The sequence below is a fragment of the Engystomops pustulosus genome, unplaced genomic scaffold (genome assembly GCF_040894005.1).
Source record: "Engystomops pustulosus unplaced genomic scaffold, aEngPut4.maternal MAT_SCAFFOLD_158, whole genome shotgun sequence".
Lineage (NCBI taxonomy): Eukaryota > Metazoa > Chordata > Amphibia > Anura > Leptodactylidae > Engystomops > Engystomops pustulosus.
In genome coordinates this window covers 1-22,826 of record NW_027285038.1, presented here as the reverse complement: position 1 = coordinate 22,826, position 22,826 = coordinate 1, and the positions used below count along the sequence as shown (strand labels likewise).

Here is a 22,826-nt window from a genome sequence, read left to right as displayed (position 1 = left end):
ATTTGCTTCTCGCGCCAAAAGCCACACTTTATAAACCTTGTGCTCATCATCTACACAGCTACAGCGCCCGTCTCCTCCCCTCATCATCTACACAGCTACAGCACCCTTCTCCTCACCTCATCATCTACACAGCTACAGCGCCCGTCTCCTCCCCTCATCATCTAAACCCCTACAAGGCCCATCTACTCCCCTCATCATCTACACAGCTACAGCGCCCGTCTCCTCCCCTCATCATCTACACAGCTACAGCGCCCGTCTCCTCCCCTCATCATCTACACAGCTACAGCACCCATCTCCTCCCCTCATCATCTACACAGCTACAGCACCCGTCTCCTCCCCTCATCATCTACACAGCTACAGCGCCCGTCTCCTCCCCTCATCATCTACACAGCTACAGCACCCATCTCCTCACCTCATCATCTACACAGCTACAGCGCCCGTCTCCTCCCCTCATCATCTAAACCCCTACAAGGCCCATCTACTCCCCTCATCATCTACACAGCTACAGCGCCTGTCTCCTCCCCTCATCATCTACACAGCTACAGCGCCCGTCTCCTCCCCACATCATCTACACAGCTACAGCACCCATCTCCTCCCCTCATCATCTACACAGCTACAGCACCCGTCTCCTCCCCTCATCATCTACACAACTACAGCACCCGTCTCCTCCCCTCATCATCTACACAGCTACAGTGCCCGTCTCCTCCCCTCATCATCTACACAGCTACAGCACCCGTCTCCTCCCTTCATCATCTACACAGCTACAGTGCCCGTCTCCTCCCCTCATCATCTACACAGCTACAGCACCCGTCTCATCCCCTCATCAGCTACAGCACCCATCTCCTCCCCTCATCATCTACACAGCTAGTGCCCGTCCTTCCCCTCATCATCTACACAGCTACAGCACCCGTCTCCTCACCTCATCATCTACACAACTACAGCACCCACTCCTATCTGAATCATCTACACAGCTACAGCACCCGTCTCCTCCCCTCATCATCTACACAGCTACAGCGCCCGTCTCCTCCCCTCATCATCTACACAGCTACAGCGCCCGTCTCCTCCCCTCATCATCTACACAACTACAGCACCCGTCTCCTCCCCTCATCATCTACACAGCTACAGTGCCCGTCCTTCCCCTCATCATCTACACAGCTACAGCACCCATCTCCTCCCCTCATCATCTACCCATCTCCTGCCCTCATCATCTACACAGCTACAGTACCCATCTCCTCCCCTCATCATCTACCCATCTCCTGCCCTCATTATCTACACAGCTACAGCACCCATCTCCTCCCCTCATCATCTACACAGCTACAGCACCCGTCTCCTCCCCTCATCATCTACACAGCTACAGCGCCCATCTCCTCCCCTCATCATCTACACAGCTACAGCGCCCGTCTCCTCCCCTCATCATCTACACAGCTACAGCACCCGTCTCCTCCCCTCATCATCTACACAGCTACAGCACCCGTCTCCTCCCCTCATCATCTACACAGCTACAGTGCCCGTCCTTTCCCTCATCATCTACACAGCTACAGCACCCATCTCCTCCCCTCATCATCTACACAGCTACAGCACCCATCTCCTCCCCTCATCATCTACACAGCTACAGTGCCCGTCTCCTCCCCTCATCATCTACACAGCTACAGCACCCGTCTCCTCCCCTCATCATCTACACAGCTACAGCACCCATCTCCTCCCCTCATCATCTACACAGCTACAGCGCCCATCTCCCCACCTCATCATCTACACAGCTACAGTGCCCGTCTCCTCCTCTCATCATCTACAGCACCCATCTCCTCCCTCATCATCTACACAGCTACAGCACCCGTCTCATGCCCTCATTATCTACAGCGCCCGTCTCCTCCTCTCATCATCTACACAGCTACAGCACCCGTCTCATGCCCTCATTATCTACTCAGCTACAGCACACGTCTCCTCCCCTCATCATCTACACAGCTACAGTGCCCGTCTCCTCCCCTCATCATCTACACAGCTACAGCACCCGTCTCCTCCCTTCATCATCTACACAGCTACAGTGCCCGTCTCCTCCCCTCATCATCTACACAGCTACAGCACCCATCTCCTCCCCTCATCATCTACACAGCTACAGTGCCCGTCCTTCCCCTCATCATCTACACAGCTACAGCACCCATCTCCTCCCCTCATCATCTACCCATCTCCTGCCCTCATCATCTACACAGCTACAGTACCCATCTCCTCCCCTCATCATCTACCCATCTCCTGCCCTCATTATCTACACAGCTACAGCACCCATCTCCTCCCCTCATCATCTACACAGCTACAGCACCCGTCTCCTCCCCTCATCATCTACACAGCTACAGCGCCCATCTCCTCCCCTCATCATCTACACAGCTACAGCGCCCGTCTCCTCCCCTCATCATCTACACAGCTACAGCACCCGTCTCCTCCCCTCATCATCTACACAGCTACAGCACCCGTCTCCTCCCCTCATCATCTACACAGCTACAGTGCCCGTCCTTTCCCTCATCATCTACACAGCTACAGCACCCATCTCCTCCCCTCATCATCTACACAGCTACAGCACCCATCTCCTCCCCTCATCATCTACACAGCTACAGTGCCCGTCTCCTCCCCTCATCATCTACACAGCTACAGTGCCCGTCTCCTCCCCTCATCATCTACACAGCTACAGCACCCGTCTCCTCCCTTCATCATCTACACAGCTACAGTGCCCGTCTCCTCCCCTCATCATCTACACAGCTGCAGCACCCATCTCCTCCCCTCATCATCTACACAGCTACAGTGCCCGTCTCCTCCCCACATCATCTACACAGCTACAGCACCCATCTCCTCCCTTCATCATCTACACAGCTACAGCACCCGTCTCATCCCCTCATCATCTACTCAGCTACAGCACCCGTCTCCTCCCCTCATTATCTACACAGCTACAGCGCCCATCTCCTCCCCTCATCATCTACAGCTCCCATCTCCTCCCCTCATCATCTACACAGCTACAGCGCCCGTCTCCTCCCCTCATCATCTACGCAGCTACAGCACCCGTCTCCTCCCCTCATCATCTACTCAGCTACAGCACCCGTCTCATCCCCTCATCATCTACTCAGCTACAGCACCCGTCTCCTCCCCTGATCATCTACACAGCTACAGCGCCCATCTCCTCCCCTCATCATCTACACAGCTACAGCGCCCGTCTCCTCCCCTCATCATCTACACAGCTACAGCACCCGTCTCATCCCCTCATCATCTACTCAGCTACAGCACCCGTCTCATCCCCTCATCATCTACTCAGCTACAGCACCCGTCTCCTCCCCTCATCATCTACACAGCTACAGCGCCCGTCTCCTCCCCTCATCATCTACACAGCTACAGCACCCGTCTCCTCCCCTCATCATCTACACAGCTACAGTGCCCGTCTCCTCCCCTCATCATCTACACAGCTACAGCGCCCGTCTCCTCCCCTCATCATCTACACAGCTACAGCGCCCATCTCCTCCCCTCATCATCTACACAGCTACAGCGCCCGTCTCCTCCCCTCATCATCTACACAGCTACAGCACCCGTCTCCTCCCCTCATCATCTACACAGCTACAGCACCCGTCTCCTCCCCTCATCATCTACACAGCTACAGCGCCCGTCTCCTCCCCTCATCATCTACACAGCTACAGCACCCGTCTCCTCCCCTCATCATCTACACAGCTACAGCACCCATCTCCTCCCCTCATCATCTACCCATCTCCAGCCCTCATCATCTACAGCTCCCATCTCCTCCCCTCATCATCTACACAGCTACAGCGCCCGTCTCCTCCCCTCATCATATACACAGCTACAGCGCCCGTCTCCTCCCCTCATCATATACACAGCTACAGCGCCCGTCTCCTCCCCTCATCATCTACACAGCTACAGCACCCGTCTCCTCCCCTCATCATCTACTCAGCTACAGCACCCGTCTCATCCCCTCATCATCTACTCAGCTACAGCACCCGTCTCCTCCCCTCATCATCTACACAGCTACAGCGCCCATCTCCTCCCCTCATCATCTACACAGCTACAGCGCCCATCTCCTCCCCTCATCATCTACACAGCTACAGCACCCGTCTCATCCCCTCATCATCTACACAGCTACAGCACCCGTCTCATCCCCTCATCATCTACTCAGCTACAGCACCCGTCTCCTCCCCTCATCATCTACACAGCTACAGTGCCCATCTCCTCCCCTCATCATCTACACAGCTACAGCGCCCGTCTCCTCCCCTCATGATCTACACAGCTACAGCGCCCATCTCCTCCCCTCATCATCTACACAGCTACAGTGCCCGTCTCCTCCTCTCATCATCTACACAGCTACAGCGCCCGTCTCCTCCTCTCATCATCTACACAGCTACAGCGCCCATCTCCTCCCCTCATCATCTACACAGCTACAGTGCCCGTCTCCTCCCCTCATCATCTACACAGCTACAGCACCCGTCTCCTCCCCTCATCATCTACACAGCTACAGCACCCATCTCCTCCCCTTATCATCTACACAGCTACAGCGCCCATCTCCCCACCTCATCATCTACACAGCTACAGCGCCCGTCTCCTCCTCTCATCATCTACAGCACCCATCTCCTCCCTCATCATCTACACAGCTACAGCACCCGTCTCATGCCCTCATTATCTACAGCGCCCGTCTCCTCCTCTCATCATCTACACAGCTACAGCACCCGTCTCATGCCCTCATTATCTACTCAGCTACAGCACACGTCTCCTCCCCTCATCATCTACACAGCTAGAGCACCCATCTCCTCCCCTCATCAACTACACAGCTACAGCACCCATCTCCTCCCCTCATCATCTACACAGCTACAGTGCCCGTCCTTCCCCTCATCTACACAGCTACAGCACCCGTCTCCTCCCCTCATCATCTACACAGCAACAGCAACCGTCTCCTCCCCTCATCATCTACACAGCTACAGCGCCCATCTCCTCCCCTCATCATCTACACAGCTACAGTGCCCGTCTCCTCCCCTCATCATCTACACAGCTGGAGAGCGGGTCCTGGTGTGTGCAGTAATGTCTGGTGTGGTCCGATAGAGCTGCATGTCCCTATCATAGGGATTCTGCTGTTCTCACTCCCCAGGTGAAGTCCCCTGCAGAAACATCTACAAGATTCCCCTCAGTAACCTGGTGGGCCGCAGCATTGAACGACCGCTGATGTCCCCCCTAGTTTCCAAGGTCATCAGCACCCCAAGTCCCAGCGTGATCGCCTGCACTCCTGTCACCCATTCTCTCTCCTTGTCCCGAATGGAAATCAAGGAAATTGCCAGTCGCACGAGGAAGGAGCTTCTGGGTAAGAGATCTGAGAACTACTTCTCCCAACATTTCCCTCACATCAACAAAGGTCTTATCGCTGCCATAATTCCAGGTCTTGCTGGAGAAATAACATCAAAATCTGAAGGTTCTCAGCGACCTAAGAAGCTTCTCAAGGAATCAGAAGATGAGGGAAAGCAAGAATCTGTGAGATCAAACAGCATTGAACGGTAACTACTGTATGGACACAGACCCTGTGCCACCAGGTGCAGGAGACACACACAGACCCTGTGCCACCAGGTGCAGGAGACACACAGACCCTGTGCCACCAGGTGCAGGAGACACACACAGACCCTGTGCCACCAGGTGCAGGAGACACACACAGACCCTGTGCCACCAGGTGCAGGAGACACACACAGACCCTGTGCCACCAGGTGCAGGAGACACACACAGACCCTGTGCCACCAGGTGCAGGAGACACACACAGACCCTGTGCCACCAGGTGCAGGAGACACACACAGACCCTGTGCCACCAGGTGCAGGAGACACACACAGACCCTGTGCCACCAGGTGCAGGAGACACACACAGACCCTGTGCCACCAGGTGCAGGAGACACACACAGACCCTGTGCCACCAGGTGCAGGAGACACACACAGACCCTGTGCCACCAGGTGCAGGAGACACACACAGACCCTGTGCCACCAGGTGCAGGAGACACACACAGACCCTGTGCCACCAGGTGCAGGAGACACACACAGACCCTGTGCCACCAGGTGCAGGAGACACACACAGACCCTGTGCCACCAGGTGCAGGAGACACACACAGACCCTGTGCCACCAGGTGCAGGAGACACACACAGACCCTGTGCCACCAGGTGCAGGAGACACACACAGACCCTGTGCCACCAGGTGCAGGAGACACACACAGACCCTGTGCCACCAGGTGCAGGAGACACACAGACCCTGTGCCACCAGGTGCAGGAGACACACACAGACCCTGTGCCACCAGGTGCAGGAGACACACACAGACCCTGTGCCACCAGGTGCAGGAGACACACACAGACCCTGTGCCACCAGGTGCAGGAGACACACACAGACCCTGTGCCACCAGGTGCAGGAGACACACACAGACCCTGTGCCACCAGGTGCAGGAGACACACACAGACCCTGTGCCACCAGGTGCAGGAGACACACACAGACCCTGTGCCACCAGGTGCAGGAGACACACACAGACCCTGTGCCACCAGGTGCAGGAGACACACACAGACCCTGTGCCACCAGGTGCAGGAGACACACACAGACCCTGTGCCACCAGGTGCAGGAGACACACAGACCCTGTGCCACCAGGTGCAGGAGACACACAGACCCTGTGCCACCAGGTGCAGGAGACACACACAGACCCTGTGCCACCAGGTGCAGGAGACACACACAGACCCTGTGCCACCAGGTGCAGGACACACACAGACCCTGTGCCACCAGGTGCAGGAGACACACAGACCCTGTGCCACCAGGTGCAGGAGACACACACAGGCCCTGTGCCACCAGGTGCAGGAGACACACACAGACCCTGTGCCACCAGGTGCAGGAGACACACACAGACCCTGTGCCACCAGGTGCAGGAGACACACACAGACCCTGTGCCACCAGGTGCAGGAGACACACACAGACCCTGTGCCACCAGGTGCAGGAGACACACACAGACCCTGTGCCACCAGGTGCAGGAGACACACAGACCCTGTGCCACCAGGTGCAGGAGACACACAGACCCTGTGCCACCAGGTGCAGGAGACACACACAGACCCTGTGCCACCTCACGTCTCCTGCTCCGGTCACACACACTGACCCTGTGCCACCTGACATGTTCACTACTTCTGCCAAGGTTATGTTCTTTCTCTGCAGGATAAATTCGGGATCCTTTGAGAGTAACTCAGAGAGTCAGCGTCACTGCTCGACCAGCTCGGACCCAGAGTCTAACCTCAGTGTGGAGGAGAGTCTGGCCATCAGTGGAAGCCTCTTTCATCTCAGCGCCTCATCTGATGAAGATATTGTTGATCTAAAGTGATGAGATGTAGACTGAAGATGAGAGGAGGAGGACAATCCTCACATGTCACTGCCCTATACATAGGATAGAAGCGGCTCAGTGTCTCAGCTGAGCTGCATTCTTTATTCTGCCCGGAGAGGAATACTGCACCATCCAGCAGAATAGTGACTGCGGCTCAGGTTCAGGAGTCTGTGGTCTGGTCTGCTGGGGGGCTCTACCCCACAAGGACCACCAAGAAGGAGCTGCGCAGCTGCCCGCTGGGGTGCACTGCATGCATCGCACCACCACAAGACCCCATTCCAGCCTGATGTATCCATCGTGTGGGACACAATGTGCTTTATTATTTCTATCTTCTCAAGGGCCAAAACTTGTGGTTTTTGTATCCGATTCTGATCTGGTCGACTGAACTAGTGTGAAACTACAGGCGCCTACCACCAAGTGTCTTACTGATTGTCTCCCCATTGTTACTACGCCACGTGATGTCACCGTCTTCCCTGTCTGTGGCCTGTACATGAACACGTCACCACATGGGGGCGCAACTGCTGGTGAGAGTTCTGATGCATAATAAATATTTATTTATACTTTGTGTCTGTCACTGAGTGCGGAGCAATGAATCTAACCCAAACCTCCACAATGCATCAACGTGACAAGAGGTTTCTTCTAACCAAGTATGGAAGTGATGCACATAAAACTCTATGGGGGTCATTTACTAAGGGCCTGAATCACGTTTTTCCACTGGGTTACCCGAATTTTACAGTTTTGCACCGACTTTCCCTGAATTGCCCCGGGTTTTAGTGGTGATGTATAATGTGTATGTAGTGATCTCCCCCTAGTGGTGGTGTATAATGTGTATGTAGTGATCTCCCCCCTAGTGGTGGTGTATAATGTGTATGTAGTGATCTCCCCTAGTGGTGGTGTATAATGTGTATGTAGTGATCTCCCCTAGTGGTGGTGTATAATCTGTATGTAGTGATCTCCTCCTAGTGGTGGTGTATAATGTGTATGTAGTGATCTCCCCCTAGTGGTGGTGTATAATGTGTATGTAGTGATCTCTCCCTAGTGGTGGTGTATAATGTGTATGTAGTGATCTCCCCCTAGTGGTGGTGTATAATCTGTATGTAGTGATCTCCTCCTAGTGGTGGTGTATAATGTGTATGTAGTGATCTCCCCCTAGTGGTGGTGTATAATGTGTATGTAGTGATCTCCCCCTAGTGGTGGTGTATAATGTGTATGTAGTGATCTCCTCCTAGTGGTGGTGTATAATGTGTATGTAGTGATCTCCTCCTAGTGGTGGTGTATAATGTGTATGTAGTGATCTCCTCCTAGTGGTGGTGTATAATGTGTATGTAGTGATCTCCCCCTAGTGGTGGTGTATAATCTGTATGTAGTGATCTCCCCCTAGTGGTGGTGTATAATCTGTATGTAGTGATCTCCCCCTAGTGGTGGTGTATAATCTGTATGTAGTGATCTCCTCCTAGTGGTGGTGTATAATGTGTATGTAGTGATCTCCCCCTAGTGGTGATGTATAATGTGTATGTAGTGATCTCCCCCTAGTGGTGATGTATAATGTGTATGTAGTGATCTCCCCCTAGTGGTGGTGTATAATCTGTATGTAGTGAGCTCCCCCTAGTGGTGGTGTATAATGTGTATGTAGTGATCTTCCCCTAGTGGTGGTGTATAATCTGTATGTAGTGAGCTCCCCCTAGTGGTGGTGTATAATGTGTATGTAGTGATCTCCTCCTAGTGGTGGTGTATAATGTGTATGTAGTGATCTTCCCCTAGTGGTGATGTATAATGTGTATGTAGTGAGCTCCCCCTAGTGGTGGTGTATAATGTGTATGTAGTGATCTTCCCCTAGTGGTGGTGTATAATCTGTATGTAGTGAGCTCCCCCTAGTGGTGGTGTATAATGTGTATGTAGTGATCTCCTCCTAGTGGTGGTGTATAATGTGTATGTAGTGATCTCCTCCTAGTGGTGGTGTATAATGTGTATGTAGTGATCTCCTCCTAGTGGTGGTGTATAATGTGTATGTAGTGATCTCCCCCTAGTGGTGGTGTATAATGTGTGAGTAGTGAGCTCCCCCTAGTGGTGGTGTATAATCTGTATGTAGTGATCTCCTCCTAGTGGTGGTGTATAATGTGTATGTAGTGATCTCCTCCTAGTGGTGGTGTATAATGTGTATGTAGTGATCACCCCCTAGTGGTGGTGTATAATCTGTATGTAGTGATCTCCTCCTAGTGGTGGTGTATAATGTGTATGTAGTGATCTCCCCCTAGTGGTGGTGTATAATGTGTATGTAGTGATCTCCCCCTAGTGGTGGTGTATAATGTGTATGTAGTGATCTCCCCCTAGTGGTGGTGTATAATGTGTATGTAGTGATCTCCCCCTAGTGGTGGTGTATAATGTGTATGTAGTGATCTCCCCCTAGTGGTGGTGTATAATGTGTATGTAGTGATCTCCCCCTAGTGGTGGTGTATAATGTATATGTAGTGATCTCCCCCTAGTGGTGGTGTATAATGTGTGTGTAGTGAGCTCCCCCTAGTGGTGGTGTATAATCTGTATGTAGTGATCTCCCCCTAGTGGTGGTGTATAATGTGTATGTAGTGATCTCCTCCTAGTGGTGGTGTATAATGTGTATGTAGTGATCTCCCCCTAGTGGTGGTGTATAATGTGTATGTAGTGATCTCCTCCTAGTGGTGGTGTATAATCTGTATGTAGTGATCTCCTCCTAGTGGTGGTGTATAATGTGTATGTAGTGATCTCCCCCTAGTGGTGGTGTATAATGTGTATGTAGTGATCTCCCCCTAGTGGTGGTGTATAATGTGTATGTAGTGATCTCCCCCTAGTGGTGGTGTATAATGTGTATGTAGTGATCTCCTCCTAGTGGTGGTGTATAATGTGTATGTAGTGATCTCCTCCTAGTGGTGGTGTATAATGTGTATGTAGTGATCTCCTCCTAGTGGTGGTGTATAATGTGTATGTAGTGATCTCCTCCTAGTGGTGATGTATAATCTGTATGTAGTGATCTCCTCCTAGTGGTGGTGTATAATGTGTATGTAGTGATCTCCTCCTAGTGGTGGTGTATAATGTGTATGTAGTGATCTCCCCCTAGTGGTGGTGTATAATGTGTATGTAGTGATCTCCTCCTAGTGGTGGTGTATAATGTGTATGTAGTGAGCTCCCCCTAGTGGTGGTGTATAATGTGTATGTAGTGATCTCCCCCTAGTGGTGGTGTATAATGTGTATGTAGTGATCTCCCCCTAGTGGTGGTGTATAATGTGTATGTAGTGATCTCCTCCTAGTGGTGGTGTATAATGTGTATGTAGTGATCTCCCCCTAGTGGTGGTGTATAATGTGTATGTAGTGATCTCCTCCTAGTGGTGGTGTATAATGTGTATGTAGTGAGCTCCCCCTAGTGGTGGTGTATAATCTGTATGTAGTGAGCTCCCCCTAGTGGTGGTGTATAGTCTGTATGTAGTGATCTCCCCCTAGTGGTGGTGTATAATGTGTGTACCTGCCCCAAAAAAGCAAAAATGGATAATAATAAATGATTCTCAGTTTATTTATGTAACAAGATCCTAGAGAACATACAGAAAGGTTCTAGATAAAGTTCTAATCGATGCCCTTAGTAGACCTGAAGAAACCACACAACCCACCAAATTAGGATAAGTGGGAGTGGCCTGAGTTTGTCCCGCCCTGACAGGTAACAGTTTTGGGGTCTCCATGCACAATATACACAAAAGGCGTCAGGATCCGATTAAAAAGGGAAAGAAGAGTTCAGGACCGGGACAAATACTGGAAGGTTTCCGCTTCTTCCCCATTTGTAGAATTTTCCATTCTGAATGTGGCGGGGGGGGGGGGGGGGGGGGGCGTTACTGGATGGCTCCGGAGGAGGAGCTGCGGGGTCGTGACCTCTGCTGGAAATGGGATTGGATTTGCTCCAGAGTCTTCCCCTTGGTCTCCGGGACACAGAGGACGGTGAAGACGACGTTTAGGGCACAGAAAGCGGCAAACAACCAAAAGGTCCCATAAGGAGAGAGAAGATCCTGGGGACACAGAGCACAAGCTCAGCACCTGCCGGGGGGCACCAGGGGCATCGGGGGGCAGCGCCACCTCCTCCACTTACCAGCAGCTCATGGAAAACCTTTGTGACGAGGAACGCACAGCCCCAGTTGGTGACAACACAAAAGCCACTCGCCACCCCCCGGGCACGGAGCGGGAAGATCTCAGACATGAGCAGCCAAGGAATGGGGCCCCAGCCGATCGCAAACCCTGCGGAGGAGCACAAAAGCTTTGGTGCACTGTCCATAAATATGTGACCCCCAGCGTCCCTGGTGACTGCAGCTTACCAGCTATGAACAGCCCCATGCTGAGTAATGCCAGCCAAGCCGGGGCATCTGCTGGGCCCTCCGCCAAGTGCTCTGCGCTCATCAGGACTGACGAGTTCTTACCGTGTGGAACACTGATTTTAAAGTATACCCCAAACAGAGTTGTGCTGACCGCCATGATGACCCCTGCAGAGACACATGACAGCCGAAGTGCATGACAGACGGAGGAGCAAGGTCTGTACTCATCTACCATGGACTTACCTGAGAGTAGAAGTAAGACCTTCCTCCCGGCCCGGTCCATGATGAGCGCTGCCACTGCAGTGACTGCCACCTGCACCAGCCCCACCGTAACCGAGGCCAAACTGCTGTTCTGTAACATAGGAACAATGAGGCCACGGCTGGAGGACTTACCTCAGCCACCAACTGTGCCACACCTTACCTTAAAATTGGCTTCTTTAAAAATCAAATCTGCATAAAACATGATGGCGTTAATTCCGGTGGCCTGCTGGAAGAACATGAGCAGAACGCCAATAATGAAGGGCTTGTAAATGGACGCCTCCTGGAAATCTGCCATCTTCAGCCTACCCTCCTGTGAAGACAGGATCTTCAGTACAGCCGGCTCCATCACAATATGGAACATACCACCTACAGCCGCCAGCTGCCCTCGGAACCCCTCTCCCCCTGGACCTGGCCACCCTCCCAGGTGGAGACGCCCGACACCCTCAGACTCTGCCCTGGGCCCGGCCACCCTCCGCATCCCTGTCCTCGGCCACCCTCCGCATCCCTGTCCTCGGCCACCCTCCGCATCCCTGTCCTCGGCCTCGGGCCCGGCCACCCTCCGCATCCCTGGCCACCACAATATGGAACATACCACCTACAGCCGCCAGCTGCCCTCGGAACCCCTCTCGCCCTGGACATGGCCACCCTCCCAGGTGGAGACGCCCGGCACCCTCAGACTCCGCCCTGGGCCCGGCCACCCTTCGCATCCCTGTCCTCGGCCACCCTCCGCATCCCTGTCCTCCACCTCGGGCCCGGCCACCCTCCGCATCCCTGGCCACCACAATATGGAACATACCACCTACAGCCGCCAGCTGCCCTCGGAACCCCTCTCGCCCTGGACATGGCCACCCTCCCAGGTGGAGACGCCCGGCACCCTCAGACTCCGCCCTGGGCCCGGCCACCCTCCACATCCCTGTCCTCGGCCACCCTCCGCATCCCTGTCCTCCACCTCGGGCCCGGCCACCCTCGGCATCCCCGGCCACCACAATATGGAACATACTACCTACAGCCGCCACCACCCCGGGCCCGGCTGCCCTCGGAACCCCTCTCCCCCCACCTCTGCCTGGACCTGGCCGCCCCCAGCACCCCCAGGTGGAGACGCCCTCAGCACCCCTGGCCTCCACCTCGGGCCCAAAAGCAGAGAGTGTATGAAGCACCAATGCCACCCTGAGCTCACCTGCTGCTCCCTGCTGGCCTTGATCTGTTGATACTCCCTCTCATAGTCCACATGTGGTCCTCGCAGGAAGCAGAGAGCAGCCATGGCCTCCGCCGATCTCTCCTGATTGATGAGGTATAGTGGGGTCTCAGGCATGAAGCACATGACCAGCAGCATAAGGACTGGGGGGACGGAGCAGACCACCGCCAGCCAGCGCCAGCTCACAACCATTCCTGCACAGAGATACAGCCGTCAGTTCTGGGGGGGGGAGAGATTTATCAGAGGTTCTGAGAACGCTCTGCGGCCTCCCCTACACATCCTTACCTGTAATATAAGCTCCCACAATCCCAGTCACTACCATCAGCTGGACACAGGAACCCAACGCACCCCGGACTCCAGCGTGGGAAGTCTCGGAGATATACACCTAAAAAGCAGGTCATGTGATGAGGGCGTGACACCCAGAGATGCAATACAATATCATAGGGTCATGACACGGGCACAGATGGCTCCATGCTCACCGGGACCACTAAGGACGTGACTCCACTGGCCAATCCAGACAACAAGCGGCCGGCCAGCAACATCCATACGTTCTGTGCGGAAATCATCAGGGTGAAGCCAAGGACAAAGGGCAGAGCACAGATCATGAGACTTGGCTTCCGGCCGATGCGGTCCACCATCCACCCACCAAGTATCCCCCCGACAGCGGCTCCGATGGTCACTATAGACTGAAAGAGAGAAACATGAGTCAGGACATGGCCATGGGTGAGGGGGTCACACTGGGGGGCAGACTCACCCCAAACCATGATGCCATCTCCTTGTCTAATATCAGCCGCGGCTCCTCCACATCCTGCAGATCTGAAATGGCCGGAGAGCTGAACCCAAGGACAAAGCCAAAACTTAGGGGCCCCAACACCGCACCAAGTGTGGCCAAATACAGATTCTTGTTCCTGACATTTCTGCATAGAAAAAGAACAAACATGAGACACGTGTAACGGAGGGGGCGACAGACTGGAGCACAGGACCTCCCTCTAAGGTCTTCCTATCATATCCAGCAGCCCCTGCCTGTACCTGTAACCCCCCCAACCCCCTCATTCAGATACTAAAGGACATTATACAGAAGCACTGACCTTACTGATGGGGATAAAGCACTAGGGATGAGATAGAAGCCTCCTATTATCTCCAGCAGGATCATATAGGACATTATACAGCTGTAATGATGGGGATAAAGCACTAGGGGTGAGATAGAAGCCTCCTATTATCTCCTGCAGGATCATATAGGACATTATACAGCTGTAATGATGGGGATAAAGCACTAGGGGTGAGATAGAAGCCTCCTATTATCTCCAGCAGGATCATATAGGATATTATACAGCTGTAATGATGGGGATAAAGCACTAGGGATGAGATAGAAGCCTCCTATTATCTCCAGCAGGATCATATAGGACATTATACAGCTGTAATGATGGGGATAAAGCACTAGGGGTGAGATAGAAGCCTCCTATTATCTCCAGCAGGATCATATAGGACATTATACAGCTGTAATGATGGGGATAAAGCACTAGGGTGAGATAGAAGCCTCCTATTATCTCCAGCAGGATCATATAGTACGTTATAGAGCTGTAATGATGGGGATAAAGCACTAGGGGTGAGATAGAAGCCTCCTATTATCTCCTGCAGGATCATATAGGACATTATACAGCTGTAATGATGGGGATAAAGCACTAGGGGTGAGATAGAAGCCTCCTATTATCTCCAGCAGGATCATATAGGACATTATACAGCTGTAATGATGGGGATAAAGCACTAGGGTGAGATAGAAGCCTCCTATTATCTCCAGCAGGATCATATAGTACGTTATAGAGCTGTAATGATGGGGATAAAGCACTAGGGGTGAGATAGAAGCCTCCTATTATCTCCTGCAGGATCATATAGGACATTATACAGCTGTAATGATGGGGATAAAGCACTAGGGGCGAGATAGAAGCCTCCTATTATCTCCAGCAGGATCATATAGGACATTATACAGCTGTAATGATGGGGATAAAGCACTAGGGGTGAGATAGAAGCCTCCTATTATCTCCTGCAGGATCATATAGTACGTTATAGAGCTGTAATGATGGGGATAAAGCACTAGGGGTGAGATAGAAGCCTCCTATTATCTCCAGCAGGATCATATAGTACGTTATAGAGCTGTAATGATGGGGATAAAGCACTAGGGGTGAGATAGAAGCCTCCTATTATCTCCAGCAGGATCATATAGGACATTATACAGCTGTAATGATGGGGATAAAGCACTAGGGATGAGATAGAAGCCTCCTATTATCTCCAGCAGGATCATATAGTACGTTATAGAGCTGTAATGATGGGGATAAAGCACTAGGGGTGAGATAGAAGCCTCCTATTATCTCCAGCAGGATCATAGAGGATATTATACAGCTGTAATGATGGGGATAAAGCACTAGGGGTGAGATAGAAGCCTCCTATTATCTCCTGCAGGATCATATAGGACATTATACAGCTGTAATGATGGGGATAAAGCACTAGGGGCGAGATAGAAGCCTCCTATTATCTCCAGCAGAATCATATAGTACGTTATAGAGCTGTAATGATGGGGATAAAGCACTAGGGGTGAGATAGAAGCCTCCTATTATCTCCTGCAGGATCATAGAGGACATTATACAGCTGTAATGATGGGGATAAAGCACTAGGGGCGAGATAGAAGCCTCCTATTATCTCCAGCAGGATCATATAGGACATTATACAGCTGTAATGATGGGGATAAAGCACTAGGGGTGAGATAGAAGCCTCCTATTATCTCCAGCAGGATCATATAGGATATTATACAGCTGTAATGATGGGGATAAAGCACTAGGGATGAGATAGAAGCCTCCTATTATCTCCAGCAGGATCATATAGTACGTTATAGAGCTGTAATGATGGGGATAAAGCACTAGGGGTGAGATAGACGCCTCCTATTATCTCCAGCAGGATCATATAGTACGTTATAGAGCTGTAATGATGGGGATAAAGCACTAGGGGTGAGATAGAAGCCTCCTATTATCTCCTGCAGGATCATATAGTACGTTATAGAGCTGTAATGATGGGGATAAAGCACTAGGGGTGAGATAGAAGCCTCCTATTATCTCCAGCAGGATCATATAGGACATTATACAGCTGTAATGATGGGGATAAAGCACTAGGGGTGAGATAGAAGCCTCCTATTATCTCCAGCAGGATCATATAGGACATTATACAGCTGTAATGATGGGGATAAAGCACTAGGGGTGAGATAGAAGCCTCCTATTATCTCCTGCAGGATCATATAGGACATTATACAGCTGTAATGATGGGGATAAAGCACTAGGGGCGAGATAGAAGCCTCCTATTATCTCCAGCAGAATCATATAGTACGTTATAGAGCTGTAATGATGGGGATAAAGCACTAGGGGTGAGATAGAAGCCTCCTATTATCTCCTGCAGGATCATATAGGACATTATACAGCTGTAATGATGGGGATAAAGCCCTAGGGGTGAGATAGAAGCCTCCTATTATCTCCAGCAGGATCATAGAGGATATTATACAGCTGTAATGATGGGGATAAAGCACTAGGGATGAGATAGAAGCCTCCTATTATCTCCAGCAGGATCATATAGGACATTATACAGCTGTAATGATGGGGATAAAGCACTAGGGGTGAGATAGAAGCCTCCTATTATCTCCAGCAGGATCATATAGGATATTATACAGCTGTAATGATGGGGATAAAGCACTAGGGATGAGATAGAAGCCTCCTATTATCTCCAGCAGGATCATATAGTACGTTATAGAGCTGTAATGATGGGGATAAAGCACTAGGGGTGAGATAGACGCCTCCTATTATCTCCAGCAGGATCATATAGTACGTTATAGAGCTGTAATGATGGGGATAAAGCACTAGGGGTGAGATAGAAGCCTCCTATTATCTCCTGCAGGATCATATAGGACATTATACAGCTGTAATGATGGGGATAAAGCACTAGGGGTGAGATAGAAGCCTCCTATTATCTCCAGCAGGATCATAGAGGATATTATACAGCTGTAATGATGGGGATAAAGCACTAGGGATGAGATAGAAGCCTCCTATTATCTCCAGCAGGATCATATAGGATATTATACAGCTGTAATGATGGGGATAAAGCACTAGGGATGAGATAGAAGCCTCCTATTATCTCCAGCAGGATCATATAGTACGTTATAGAGCTGTAATGATGGGGATAAAGCACTAGGGGTGAGATAGACGCCTCCTATTATCTCCAGCAGGATCATATAGTACGTTATAGAGCTGTAATGATGGGGATAAAGCACTAGGGATGAGATAGAAGCCTCCTATTATCTCCAGCAGGATCATATAGGACATTATAGAGCTGTAATGATGGGGATAAAGCACTAGGGGTGAGATAGAAGCCTCCTATTATCTCCAGCAGGATCATATAGTACGTTATAGAGCTGTAATGATGGGATAAAGCACTAGGGGTGAGATAGAAGCCTCCTATTATCTCCAGCAGGATCATATAGTACGTTATAGAGCTGTAATGATGGGGATAAAGCACTAGGGGTGAGATAGAAGCCTCCTATTATCTCCAGCAGCCTCTCTCTGTGTCTCTTCTCTATCACTATTGGGGCACGGACGGGCAGTATTTGGGGGTTCACTCCGCACACATAGCTCATGACAACATTTACCCTCGGGGCAGCTAATGACCATCAGGATGATGGATACCAATAACCGTACCCACCTCTTTGGTAACAGATCCCTATGCTGTTCAAACAAAGAATACCAAAAAAGAGCATATGAGACCATAAATTGTACTACAAGTATCGAAAATAAATTCAAAATGTAAATCTTTATTAATACATATAGACAATCAAAAATTGGAAACTTAAAACATACACGTTAAAACCACAAAAACAAACAGCATGGTGGTGAGTAAGGAGTAACGCGTCATAACGATATATAAGATCAATCCAGAAGTATAGAGAGCACAGAAAATATAAACTCCATCTCACTTATAACAATATACCTGTGCCTCAGGTCAAATTAGCCCTAGACCACCACCACAGCACCCCGACGCGCCTTCCGCCGTCGCTTCCTCAAGGGGGTACCATCAGGTCCCGAATATCTGCTAACGTAATGCTCCATCTACAGGAAATCACTGGTCTCCCAAAATGAGCCTCCCCCCAAAGAGTTTCCAATCTGGGGCAGCACGGTGGCTCAATGGTTCGCACTACAGCCTCGCAGCACGGTGGCTCACACTACAGCCTCGCAGCACGGTGGCTCACACTACAGCCTCGCAGCACGGTGGCTCACACTACAGCCTCGCAGCACGGTGGCTCACACTACAGCCTCGCAGCACGGTGGCTCACACTACAGCCTCGCAGCACGGTGGCTCACACTACAGCCTCGCAGCACGGTGGCTCACACTACAGCCTCGCAGCACGGTGGCTCACACTACAGCCTCGCAGCACGGTGGCTCACACTACAGCCTCGCAGCACGGTGGCTCACACTACAGCCTCGCAGCACGGTGGCTCACACTACAGCCTCGCAGCACGGTGGCTCACACTACAGCCTCGCAGCACGGTGGCTCACACTACAGCCTCGCAGCACGGTGGCTCACACTACAGCCTCGCAGCACGGTGGCTCACACTACAGCCTCGCAGCACGGTGGCTCACACTACAGCCTCGCAGCACGGTGGCTCACACTACAGCCTCGCAGCACGGTGGCTCACACTACAGCCTCGCAGCACGGTGGCTCACACTACAGCCTCGCTGCGAGGCTGTGGGGGGGCATGCACGCTGGTGTAGCCTCGGCTGTGGTGTGGCATGCACGCTATAGAAATAACAGATTATCATTATTAATTTGTATATATTGCTGTCTTAATAACCTCCTTCTATGGACTTAACCTCTTCCCCTTTTCAGAGGTACAACTTTTAGGTCACCCTTCGCCCCTTCGCCCCTCACTCTTCTGTTTTTTTTTAATCAGATATTTCTTTATTCTTTTTAAAATTTTACACAAACAAACAAAGAGAAAATCGAAGCCCCCCCCCCCCAGCCGAGGCTACACCAGCGTGCATGCCCCCCCCCCAGCCGAGGCTACACCAGCGTGCATGCCCGCCCCCTACACCAGCGTGCATGCCCCCCCCCCCAGCCGAGGCTACACCAGCGTGCATGCCCCCCCCCCAGCCGAGGCTACACCAGCATGCATGCCCCCCCCAGCCGAGGCTACACCAGCGTGCATGCCCGCCCCCTACACCAGCGTGCATGCCCCCCCCCCAGCCGAGGCTACACCAGAGTGCATTCCCCCCCCCCCCCAGCCGAGGCTACACCTGCGTGCATGACACACCGGGCTGTGAGACAATATCCCTCCTACAGACCTCCTATTATCTCCAGCAGCCTCTGTCTGTGTCTCTTCTCCATCACTAAGAAGCATGAGCAGAATCATATAGGACATTATAGAGCAGCACAGACCTGCACTGCTGGGGATAAAGCACTGGGGGTGAGACAGAAGCCTCCTATTATCTCCAGCAGCCTCTGTCTGTGTCTCTTCTCCATCACTAAGAAGCATCAGCAGAATCATATAGGACATTATAGAGCAGCACAGACCTGCACTGCTGGGGATAAGCACTGGGGGTGAGATAGTAGCTGTTCTCTCCTGAGTCTTTCCCCTTTCACTCATTATAGAGCAGAACTGACCTGCACCGCTGGGGATAAAGCACTGGGGGTGAGATAGTAGCTGTTCTCTCCTGAGTCTTTCCCCTTTCACTTATTATAGAGCAGCACAGACCTGCACTGCTGGGGATAAAGCACTGGGGGTGAGATAGTAGCTGTTCTCTCCTGAGCCTTTCCCCTTTCACTCATTATAGAGCAGCACAGACCTGCACCGCTGGGATAAAGCACTGGGGGTGAGAGAGAAGCCTCCTATTATCTCCTTTGAGCCGGTGTCTCTCCTCCATCACTAGGCGTCTCCTTCTTCAGAAATATGATCATCCTTCATCAGGAGGAGCCGGGTTGGAGACAGAGGAGCAGATTTATCAAGTGTCTGAAAGTCAGAATATTTCAAGTTGCTCATGGAAACCAATCACAGCTCAGCTTTCATTTTACCACTGCTCATGAATATATTAAAGCTGAGCTGTGATTGGTTGCCATGAGCAACTTGAAATATTCTGACTTTCAGACACTTGATAAATCTTTCCCATTGTCTGCAGACTCCAGAGGTTAACCCTAACCTTGACCCTAACCCGTGACCCTGACCCAGAGGCTAACCCTAACCCTGACCCTAACCCTAATCCAGAGGCTAACCCTAACCCTGACCCTAACCCTAATCCAGAGGCTAACCCTAACCGTGACCCTGACCCAGAGGCTAACCCTAACCGTGACCCTGACCCAGAGGCTAACCCTAACCGTGACCCTGACCCAGAGGCTAACCCTAACCGTGACCCTGACCCTAATCCAGAGGCTAACCCTAACCGTGACCCTAACCCTAATCCAGAGGCTAACCCTAACCGTGACCCTAACCCTGACCCAGAGGCTAACCCTAACCGTGACCCTGACCCAGAGGCTAACCCTAACCGTGACCCTGACCCAGAGGCTAACCCTAACCGTGACCCTGACCCAGAGGCTAACCCTAACCGTGACCCTGACCCAGAGGCTAACCCTAACCGTGACCCTGACCCAGAGGCTAACCCTAACCGTGACCCTGACCCAGAGGCTAACCCTAACCGTGACCCTGACCCAGAGGCTAACCCTAACCGTGACCCTGACCCAGAGGCTAACCCTAACCGTGACCCTGACCCAGAGGCTAACCCTAACCCTAATCCAGAGGCTAACCCTAACCGTGACCCTGACCCAGAGGCTAACCCTAACCCTGACCCTAACCCTAATCCAGAGGCTAACCCTAACCCTGACCCTAACCCTAATCCAGAGGCTAACCCTAACCCTGACCCTAACCCTAATCCAGAGGCTAACCCTAACCCTGACCCTAACCCTAATCCAGAGGCTAACCCTAACCCTGACCCAGAGGCTAACCCTAACCGTAACCCTGACCCAGAGGCTAACCCTAACCGTAACCCTGACCCAGAGGCTAACCCTAACCGTGGCCCTGACCCAGAGGCTAACCCTAACCGTAATCCAGAGGCTAACCCTAACCGTGACCCTGACCCTAACCCTAATCCAGAGGCTAACCCTGACCCTAACCCTAATCCAGAGGCTAACCCTGACCCTAACCCAGAGGCTAACCCTAACCCAGAGGCTAACCCTAACCCAGAGGCTAACCCTAACCCAGAGGCTAACCCTAACCCAGAGGCTAACCCTAACCCAGAGGCTAACCCTAACCCAGAGGCTAACCCTAACCCAGAGGCTAACCCTAACCCAGAGGCTAACCCTAACCCAGAGGCTAACCCTAACCCAGAGGCTAACCCTAACCCAGAGGCTAACCCTAACCCAGAGGCTAACCCTAACCCAGAGGCTAACCCTAACCCAGAGGCTAACCCAAAGCCAGAGGCTAACCCAAAGCCAGAGGCTAACCCAAAGCCAGAGGCTAACCCAAAGCCAGAGGCTAGCCCAAACCCAGAGGCTAGCCCTAACCCAGAGGCTAGCCCTAACCCAGAGGCTAGCCCTAACCCAGAGGCTAGCCCTAACCCAGAGGCTAGCCCTAACCCAGAGGCTAGCCCAAACCCAGAGGCTAACCCTAACCCAGAGGCTAACCCCAACCCAGAGGCTAACCCCAACCCAGAGGCTAACCCCAACCCAGAGGCTAGCCCTAACCCAGAGGCTAGCCCTAACCCAGAGGCTAGCCCTAACCCAGAGGCTAGCCCTAACCCAGAGGCTAGCCCTAACCCAGAGGCTAACCCTAACCCAGAGGCTAACCCTAACCCAGAGGCTAACCCTAGCCCTTACCCGACCCACAACATTCTGGCTCCTGCACCACATTCCACTGTTAGTAGGGGGGCGCTCTCCGCATAGACCCTCTGTGCACTCAGTCTCATCTCCCAGAATCAGTAGGGACTAGTGACAACATACGACTGATCTCCATGGCTCCGCCCACTATTACATCATGTGACTTTGACAGCTGGGACTCACCTCAGGTATCGGAGCTGCGGCTCCTCCGAGGATCCTGACTCATGAAGAAGAGGCTGAAAATCATCAACATCCATGACCCTGAGGAGGGAAATAACAGCAAGGGAAAGTAAGTGAACCCTCCACATCACAGGACCGGGGGTCAGGGGGAGGAATAGCACAGGACCGGGGGTCAGGGGGAGGAATAGCACAGGACCGGGGTCACGGGGAGGAATAGCACAGGACCGGGGGTCAGGGGGAGGAATAGCACAGGACCGGGGTCACGGGAGGAATAGCACAGGACCGGGGGTCAGGGGGAGGAATAGCACAGGACCGGGGTCACGGGGAGGAATAGCACAGGACCGGGGGTCAGGGGAGGAATAGCACAGGACCGGGGGTCAGGGGGAGGAATAGCACAGGACCGGGGGTCAGGGGGAGGAATAGCACAGGACCGGGGGTCAGGGGGAGGAATAGCACAGGACCGGGGGTCAGGGGGAGGAATAGCACAGGACCGGGGTCACGGGGAGGAATAGCACAGGACCGGGGTCACGGGGAGGAATAGCACAGGACCGGGGTCAGGGGGAGGAATAGCACAGGACCGGGGGTCAAGGGGAGGAATAGCACAGGACCGGGGG

General features: G+C 52.4%; 2 protein-coding genes across 2 annotated transcripts in view; one reads left to right on the top strand and one right to left on the bottom strand.

The window, feature by feature from the left end:
• The window catches only part of GARNL3 (GTPase activating Rap/RanGAP domain like 3), a 236,191-nt gene extending 228,273 nt beyond the window's left edge, over nt 1–7,918 (top strand). Inside the window, 3 exon segments of the mRNA XM_072131865.1 lie at nt 5,126–5,335; nt 5,411–5,525; nt 7,196–7,918. Of these exon segments, the coding sequence (XP_071987966.1) occupies nt 5,126–5,335; nt 5,411–5,525; nt 7,196–7,358 (488 nt within the window). The 3' untranslated portion in view covers nt 7,359–7,918.
• A 2,957-nt stretch (nt 7,919–10,875) lies between these two features.
• Nucleotides 10,876–22,293, bottom strand: SLC2A8 (solute carrier family 2 member 8). The gene is made up of 10 exons (XM_072131864.1): nt 22,216–22,293; nt 13,894–14,056; nt 13,619–13,825; nt 13,425–13,524; nt 13,122–13,333; nt 12,105–12,254; nt 11,927–12,035; nt 11,687–11,851; nt 11,464–11,609; nt 10,876–11,383 (listed from the first exon to the last, which is right to left on the bottom strand). Exons 1-10 carry the CDS (start codon nt 22,287–22,289, stop codon nt 11,210–11,212), a joined length of 1,500 nt encoding a protein of 499 aa, XP_071987965.1. The 5' UTR covers nt 22,290–22,293; the 3' UTR covers nt 10,876–11,209.
• Nucleotides 22,294–22,826: the final 533 nt, after the last annotated feature.